This window comes from Microchirus variegatus (assembly GCF_963457635.1).
Source record: "Microchirus variegatus genome assembly, chromosome: 14".
Classification (NCBI taxonomy): domain Eukaryota; kingdom Metazoa; phylum Chordata; class Actinopteri; order Pleuronectiformes; family Soleidae; genus Microchirus; species Microchirus variegatus.
Window position 1 is genome coordinate 25,231,011 of NC_139815.1, and position 9,344 is coordinate 25,240,354.

At 39.4% G+C, this 9,344-nt stretch overlaps 1 protein-coding gene across 1 annotated transcript; it reads right to left on the reverse strand.

The window, feature by feature from the left end:
- Nucleotides 1–602: 602 nt before the first annotated feature.
- mibp2 (muscle-specific beta 1 integrin binding protein 2) lies at nt 603–3,471 on the reverse strand. Its single transcript, XM_083901061.1, has 8 exons — nt 3,185–3,471; nt 2,156–2,246; nt 1,895–1,943; nt 1,525–1,711; nt 1,364–1,435; nt 1,172–1,278; nt 983–1,074; nt 603–889 (listed from the first exon to the last, which is right to left on the reverse strand). Exons 1-7 carry the CDS (start codon nt 3,208–3,210, stop codon nt 989–991), a joined length of 618 nt encoding a protein of 205 aa, XP_083757187.1. The 5' UTR covers nt 3,211–3,471; the 3' UTR covers nt 603–889; nt 983–988.
- Nucleotides 3,472–9,344: the final 5,873 nt, after the last annotated feature.

Consider the following 9,344-nt stretch of genomic DNA (forward strand, 5'->3'; position numbering starts at 1 on the left):
ACCCCCAACCTTCTAGTTGTTGACAGGGACCAAGTGCTGCTGGGGTTAAGCCTATTTTTGGACTTTCTATAAGAATATGTACATGGATAAATACATTTAAGGGTTCTTGTTTTTCACTATATGGTCTTTTTTAAAAGTTGTAAGGAGATGATGAGCGTCATGAAAAGTGCACAAGGATCATTACTGTATAATTTTAGTGCCGTTGCTCTATATTAAACCACACAAAAATGACCTTAAAAATAGTCATACTGATGTCAAAGTAACATGAAGTGTCCGACTAGATAAGTCAAGCTTCACACTCTCACTCGAGGTCATGAGGTTTAGCCGGGTGATGCTGCTTTATCACTCACACCAACTGCGGACTGGGAGTGAGATAGTGAAAGTTGCCTTCTCACTGCACCTGACTTGGCAGCGTTTTGAATGGGGCCCATAGTGAACACGTCAGCGTAGAAGTGTGTTTTTTTTTATTTTTTTTATCAGTGTGTCGATACATCTTCAAGGCCTTGTTGACACTTTCGTGTTTATTTATTTAGCAGGCCTTTAGCGCAGCAGTGGTGGTATTGACGTCATCTCTCTATGAAGTAATTACAAGAACACGTGGGTTGAAAAGGAGGATCATTTATTGACAAAAGGCAACCAAATGTACCCATCCTCTGAACAAATCCATCAGCTCGCTAAGGAGTGTTGGCTGTAACAAAGCAATAAATACGGCGGATAGAAAAAAAATCATACCAGCACCCAATGGTGTTAATTAAACATTTACAAATAAAATACATGTAAAAGGAACTCATAGCAGTCAGCTGAATGAAGCTGCTAGGTTTGAAACTTAAGGCAAGGTGGTCTTGTGCTTGCAGGCTGAGTATATGCTCCTTTTAGCTGATCACACGACCTGAAATGACAAAGAAATAATTAAGTATATGTCCAAATTTAATAATAGTTGAAAAAAATAAATAATATTGGACAATTTAACGATTCGATATACCTTTTATTAAAGAGTCGTCTGGATGTTATTCATGATGTCACCATAGGCGACGTTGAACAGCTGTTCTTTTGAATTGGTTCCATCTAGCTGCGCTGTAATAGCAAGAAAACACATTTTATTAATGTGACATCCGTGTGAATAAAAGAGACAACACTAGGAAAACGAGTGTAAACGAATGCACAAACTTACCAACATCAACATCTGATACCTCCATGATGTTTTTATGCTTAATGTACATGGGCCAGACATGACCGTCGAACAGGCCTGGTGGGTCTGGCACAGAGTAGTTCCTGGCACTACAGAGAAACGGCAGCAATTTTAACCAAACGGTAATACAACAATATACCAGACTAAATTGTTTAGGAACAGTGAAGCACTTACCACCTCCTCTTTTTGCATTCTTCATATGGGATAGAAATAAAGTAGCGTTGGTTCAGCACGTCGATCAAAGGCCTGAACAGAGAAATACATTTTGATGATTACACGGTCCCATTTATTTCACACCAATACAAACTGAGCAGGAATAGAATGTGTGTATTTACTTGTAGGTGTAAAGCAAGAAGCCCTCAACAATAAGGATGTGGGTCTCCTCCTCCTTATGCTCAGACTTGGGGACGATAACTGTATCCAGGGTGTTATTAACGCCGTGTGACTTTTCAAACTTCACTGGATTGTCCAGCCATGCGTAGATCGTGCTCATCATGGCGTCCATGTCCAGGGCAGTGATGACTGTAGAGGAAATCAAAGAGGAAAGATGAAGGAGGCCGAATAGAAAAAAGGAAAACAAACATGAAGGTTCCAGACACACACACGTGACCAGTATTCATGTTAGACTGTATGACATGCAGACAAATTAGTCACCATGTTACAGCAGGAGCAGACACACATACAGCATTAAAAACCCAGGCTTACCATCGTACTGCTTAAATCCATCTTCACCAACTTCAATCTGATCTTGGGGCTGAAACATACATTGATAACAATGTACCCAGGTACGTTCCAAGAAAGATACACTTTGACATGGAAGGCTCTGATAGCGTTTTTTTTTTTTAACACCACTTCATGCTATATCTATGAAACACAGCCAACCCACTAACTTATGCAACACAAAAACAGTCCCCTTTGGTAAACTAAATGCAAAATTCTGAGTGTGTCCAAGTGTGCGCGTCTCACCTTGAAGAAGTCATCCTGATGGACCACACAACAGTTGGGCAGGTTCTTGACCAGTCTGTTGGTGAGGGTGGTTTTCCCTCCATTGGTGACTCTGAATGGAACAAAAGTAATAAGAAAAAGGGAAGTGAGTGGCAGTTGATGAAGACCAATACTTCAAACCATCATATACAACACTGAACACACACTACAGTGACAGATCGTCTTTATGTCAAGTCTAGGGCTGCAACGAGATGTACTCCATTACTAATAATGGATTAATTGCTTTGAACGTTGTTTTCCTTCCGTTTTTCCAGCTTCTTACATGGGAATTTTGCTCTATATGGCAAAGAAATTAATTTTGATTTGTGTACAAAACAAACCATTAAAGATCATAATAGTTTCCAGGACAACCATGGACGTCTTAAATAGACCAAAGTAGTAGATGCAGCCCTGGTCGAATTCCATTCATTCTCTCCATTACATGCAACAGTCACGTAGTCATTTTTCCACTTTGTTTACAAAGCAACTAACACTTACTAAGGCTGCAAAGATTATTGATTTAATCTATTATTATTTATCATCGATTATTCAGTAAAGGTCGATTAATGAGCTCAATAACTAATGTACTAAATATATATTTTTTAACATCTTGGGACCAGCCATTAAACATTTAGACGAACATTTTTCGTCATTAAATGATGGAAAAATATTAATATTTTCGTCATATATAAAAATGTATGTCAGGTGCATTTAGGGCGGGTCAACCCTTGAATTCACTGCATGAGCTTTATCGTTCCACTAAATCTATTAGCCTGGCGGGTTTAAGCTAATTGTTTACATGTAGCACAAGGTAAACATTTGGTATAACTAGTCTATTAACACGAACATGAGTCGAACAGCAAAAAAAACGGTGAAAGAACAGCGACACAGCTGCCGGAGACATGACCGCTTATCCTCCACGTGTGCCTGGCTTTCAGGGCCTAGCAGCCCCGTTAGCCCGTTAGCTTAGCCTAGCTGCGAGGCGGTGCCCATTCATTCCGTCCTACTCACCCGCCAATGCCGATGATGTACTTCATGATGTCCGGTGGGTGGTGGATAGAATCTCGTCGAGTGAAGAGAAATAGAATCAAAAATCGCCGAGACTTCAATCGAGTCGGTGCCGAATGGTCACAATGACGGGACGGAACGGGAAGAAAGCTTAAAAAGAGAAGGTTGCAACAGGAAACGTCAACTACTGGATTCCTCCATGGCAGCGAGGGTTTGAGTTGGGTGAAGTAAGAGCGGAGACGAGGTGTCGCTCGACGCTGTCTTCACCGAGAGAGGGCTGTTAGTTCCTGGACTCAGCTACACATACTACATACAGCGCCCCGATTGGATATTTAAACACTTCCAGCTCCGTGGAAATCCCAGGGCAGCCAATCAGAAGCGAGTGTCACCGCAGTTCCGCCCTCCTCGCGCCCTCGCCCCGCCTCTCTGTTCTAACTCATGATCTTTTTTTTTTTTTTTTTTTTATGATAATGGAAAAAACCTAGTGGAAGAACCTAGTTTTTTTATTGAACATTTACATAACATTTTTTATTTCATATTCGTCACACACTATTATCGAATTATCAATGTGTTATTCCTTTACATTGCAATTGTACAATGTGTTTTCTTTAGGCCTGAAACGATGAATTTATTACTAAATGAATTGTCAACTATTTTGACAACTTATTCATCTGTTTTGAGTGTTTTTTTTATTTATTTTATTTTTAGAATGAATACAAAATACAGCAACTTAAACGCGAATATTTGCAGGTTTCTTTGCTCCATATCACAAATAAATCATTACATTTATTTAATAATTATTAAATAATCAGGGTATAAACACTCTAAAAGTGCACTTCACACATACATTTATGACTATTTATACATTTTATTTTTATTCATTTGGAGAAACATTTAGTTGAGGTTTGCCAATCACTAAATCTTTGATAAGTACACTTGTGTTGTTTTCTTGTAGTTGCATATGTCATCTCCTACAAAGCTAACCACAATAAACCCAAATTTATTCAAAATGTTATCATATTTTTGTGTGAACCAGACACAGAAAAAACAAATTATAACATCTCCTAAATCACCCACATTGCTGTGGTGTTTCTCCCACCAGCCGGCAGTGGACCTCTCTCCTGTTTTGTTTATAAATGTTCCCGACCAAACACCATGACACAGTTTTCCTGAGGTTACACCAAAAATATTACTTATGTTGGTGTTTACACCCCAGAGGACCGCAACTATGAAGATTAAGTTGCCAAGTGTGGTGCTCGGCTCGCTTTGTCAAAACTTCTATTCATAGGTTGACTCGGCTTCGTTTGGCTCGTGGAGCTTATTTTGACTTTCTGTGGGGATTTTGTTGAGTTTCCTAAACTCTGCACGGAATATACTGCACTGGAACTCTACTGTGAAAATATACTGCACTGGAACTCTACTGTGAAAATATACTGCACTGGAACTCTACTGTGAAAATATACTGCACTGAAACTCTACTGTGAAAATATACTGCACTGAAATGATGTAAAGTTCCTGGATTGAAACACATAATGTTTCCTGGGAGTTCAGCTGAGATGAAAACTCCGCTCCACTCCTAATCGTGTCACTTCTACCGTGACAATAGGCTGATATCTGTGACATTTACTAGTCAGATGATTTGCTTCCACCCGACTCTTGCCTTCACATTTGACCACCACGTGGCGTATACTGACAATACTCTCACGTTTAAAAATGTAATTGAGAATGGATGGATTGTGAAAGACTCTTTATACTGACAGCGTAAAGCCTGAACAAATCTAATCACATCTTTCATGCTTTCACAAGATTTAGTTGAAACCCTTTTTCAGTGAATTCCCTTTTCTTGTCCCCTTGTGTGACCCAATATGTTATTGGTCACACATATAACATATGTCTGTTTTACACAGATTTTGACATTTGACATTTCATAGTTTTGACGTTTTCCAATTCTGATTTCTCTGAAGACAGCAACGTAGTTACCTAGCAGCCTCACATGAGTCCTCGTGCTTGAACCGGTCTATTATACTTCTGACATTTATGGCTGTTTATATCAAAGATATCACAGACTATTTGGATTTTATTCGGTGGGAGATACAGTGCATGCACTTGTGTCGAGTCAAATAGGCATCACTTTTGGGAATCTCACATGGGTGTTCCAGCTGATGACAGTCAGCACTGTTGACACTTTATCACCTTTGAGATGATGCAGTGCAGCTGATGTGTTACGTGGGTTATTAAAGGTGCAGTTTGTACTATCTGCATGTATTTCTGGAGGTTTATTGAAAAAGATTTAATTTACGACCCATAAGGCATAGAATAAGCCTCTTACGTACTTTCACCTTTCATATTCTAAAGTACTTAAAAGGGAAAAGTATCTTACCATAAAAAGACTTTGGTAGAAGTTGATGTCACTTTTTTATATATTATATAATATCACATATATTATGTATATATATATATATATATATAAAAACAGTGTAGTAATGCCCTGTGAAAAAAAACCAACACCTCTATACACAGATAAACAACAACAACATATTGTAATATGCAGTACTCAGCAACCAGCGAAAAGCCATTAGCACCTAACTTATTATCTAATATTTCTAAAAGCAAATGTTTACACATTAAAAAAAAAAATATATTTATATATATGTATATATATATATATATATTTATATTTATATATATATAATATTAATTCAGTAAAAGTCTTAAAGTGTATGACATTTACTGTACTTAAGTATCAAAAGTTTTCAGATATACAATGGACTTAAGTTTTAGAAGTAAAAGTATTAAAAATAAAGTGAGCAGTAAGGTTTGAGTCATAGCTCAGTGGAAGGGCAAGTTGTCTTTCAACTGGAAGGTTGTGGGTTCAATTACTGGTCTATAATGTGTCTGAGCCAAGACACTTAACCCCAAAGCAGCTCACCAAGACTAGAAAAGTGCTATGTAAATAAAGACCATTGCTAACTCTTCTTCTTTTGATTTTATTTGGTAGTAACGAGTAACGCACATAGTGAGAGGAAATGTAGTGGAGTATAAGTAAAAGTTATCATACCCTGAGCTAACATTGCAATGCTAATGATATCCTAGCTTTAGCAAAAATAACGCTAGCAGAATTTTGAGCGGAAAAAACACAATGATACACGCTGATTACATGACTATGAGCTGAAGTTTGTTTAGAGCAGGGCTCTCAAACTCAAATGACCTGGAGGCCAATTGTAATGTAAATGTATTCATGTATTAATATCAACAACAGACGTTTATTTTAAATTACATAAACAATAGTGTGGACAACTGTAATTGTACCTTTGTACCAGGAGCCATTTCGGCCACTGCCATTCGTGGCTCGGGCCCTAACAAGCATATTTATATGTAATTGAATGTTGTATACTGTATGATACATTTAATAATGGGATAATTATGACCAAATGTGTTATTATTACTTGCATTGCTTGAAAACATATATTATATTCTATCACCTCGCTGGCAGCTGTGCCTCAGCTACACACTGCGTTTAAAAGATAGAGAAGTCGTGGGCCATGTTTAAGTTTATTAGTATAAGTATTAAAGGGACAATGTGTAGTATTTATGGGTTTATATGACCCAAAATCCACTTTATTATACATATTATGTGCTCCTGCATTGTCTAGTCGCTGTATAATATTCTTTGTTTCCTTTTCGTAGTGTTTCAAAAAGTCATTTAAAATAACATGGTCGCGGGCCGTGGTTGCATAGCCACTGTTAGCAGCGAGACGCCATGTTTCTACCGGAGCCTGTAAGGACAAACGCAAGAGAACAAATCAAGCGTCTCTTTACTTGTAGCTGAAGTCCCGCCTCCTCTCTCTCCGCTTCGTCTGCTACGGCCGCGGTAGCTCCGCCCTCTCCCTCGCCTCATGAACCTCATCTGCTGACACGGAGAAAGACGACGAGGACGACATTTGACCGGCTGAGGACACCGTAGCGCTCAGGGAAGGGAGGGGGTGAGCAGAGGAGCAGTTCTTTGTTGTAAATTTCAGCCTCTCCTCTAGATGGCACTATAAACTACATACTTCCCCTTTAAGTGGGGGGCCGTATGTAATCGATTTGGTTTGAGACCCCTGGTTTAGAGCATGTGGATCTATGTAAACCTCATCAATGTGCTTGATGACAACAACAACATGGTTTCTGGTGTGTGACGCTAACTCCCTGACATGAGAAACTGAGGGATTCATTCTCACCATGTTATTTGTAAATCGTAAGAGAAATATAAAAGTATTGATGATGTCATATTCTCAATCGGAAACAGTCCATTATATCGTTCTTTTACCATATTTGAAAAAACTATCTACCGTTAGGTGACATCCTTGAAAATATACTGTAAGACATGCAGATGTTGTCGTAATCTGTTTTTACGACCGTGACAGGCGAGACGGCTGGAGACCTTGACATGAAATGATGTTGTTGTTGTTTTTTTTCTTCCTGAAATATGTGAGTAAATGCCAAGAAATGTTTCTACGCACCCAGACACCGTGTCATGGATTCATGACTCAAAGTAAGAATGTGCAGCTTTTCAATGAATTTTAGTCAGGGTTCCACTGACCTAATACGTCAACGTTGTAGAAACCACCAACACGTAACTCCCCTGCCACTATGGCCTCATGGGCGTGATTGTTGCGATGCGACAAAATCGTGTTCGGGTCACGTCACCATAATGGTTACCCTCAAAGGGCCAGATGCAACTGTCATACAGAATAAATGGAACTAAATAGAACCAAAAATATTGTAAACTACTCCATATAACATGTTGCTAAATAACTTTCTGTGTTTATTACTTATTCAAGTTACAAATATGATGCATTATAGATGCAACCCGGTCCGCGATGGTGTTTCTTGACAAAGTAACATGTTTAAAAAGTCTTTTTTCTGGTCAGGACAGACCTGCTCACACACCTTCAGCATACACTGCTTCAAAAACACACACCCTCAGAAAAAGGCTTTAAGGCACGGGTGATTTCTTCAGCCACGATAAAGCTATAGCTTCCACTGCCTCATCTTTTTCGGTTGTGGCTGTTGTGAACACATTCTGCTACTAGCACTAATTGAGTCTCAATCTAAATTTCACTCGTCGCGTGATGCATACACAATGATACACTGCGATCTAGTGGCAGGGTGCCGTCACTTTGCGGGTAACGCAATCGCCGTGCTTTATGGGAAATGTAGTTTATGGTCAACGCACGCCTTAAAGCAGCATAGACCTATTTTAACACAGATTTTTAAGACCAATTAATCACTAGCGGGCCACATAAAAATGACGTGGCGGGCCACATCTGGCCCCCGGGCCTTGAGTTTGACACATGTGCTTTAAGGTAACATGCAGATGCCGGTTGTTGTCGTAATCCGAGTTCATCCGGTTTTTTTTTACGACTACAACAGGCTGGAAATATATACATGTGCTTTTCTTTTTTCCCTGAAATACAACGTGAGTTTGTGGAATGACGTGGAAGGGTTTCTCCGATTCGCATAAATGTCGTGACACGCACTTTAAGCCGTGGACGTACGGATCAAAGCAGGAATCTGCAGCTTTAAAATGAGTCTTGCCACACATGATACCTCAATGTTGTGTTAACCTTTCACCTGCAATGGCCTCATAGCTTCATTTACTAAAGCTATATGACCCAGGACTCACTGTACTGAAATGGGGTTTCTGGGTCAAGACTTTGTCACCAGTGTGAGTCTCACACGATTTGAAATACCGAATCAGCTGGACAGCAAATAACGCGCTGTCCCATTAATAAATGTCTCATAACCCTGAGAGATACTGTGAAGTGTAATCACACCCCACTACTATGTACTCCTTCTCCCTCCTGCTGCATTGTCGTCACATCTCCCCACAGATTGGCATCAGTTAAATTGTCATATCCTGGATTCTTCACGTATAATGCGATCGGATCTCCGTGAATACCATATTTTCTGCATGACCTTCACTTTGTTCACAGTGAATTCAGGAATTCTGAGAAGTCTTTGCTCGATTCTGGTGGCGTGATGCAGCTGCTACATCACGTTAAACCAAAGGCATGCGTTGTGCTGTGTAATTGCTGATTTGTAGTATTTGTGACAACTCAGTGCAGCGCATTATTGGCTGGTCATTTTGCTCTGCACTGACTGACTGAGTGTTGTCACA

Coding starts and splice junctions, on each gene's coding strand:
- mibp2 (XM_083901061.1), bottom strand. CDS start 3,210: ATGAAGTACATCATCGGCATTGGCGG. Junction 1,436..1,524: donor TTCTTGCTTTACACCTACAA/GTAAATACACAC, acceptor TTCTCTGTTCAG/GCCTTTGATCGACGTGCTGA. Junction 1,075..1,171: donor GGTATCAGATGTTGATGTTG/GTAAGTTTGTGC, acceptor TTGCTATTACAG/CGCAGCTAGATGGAACCAAT.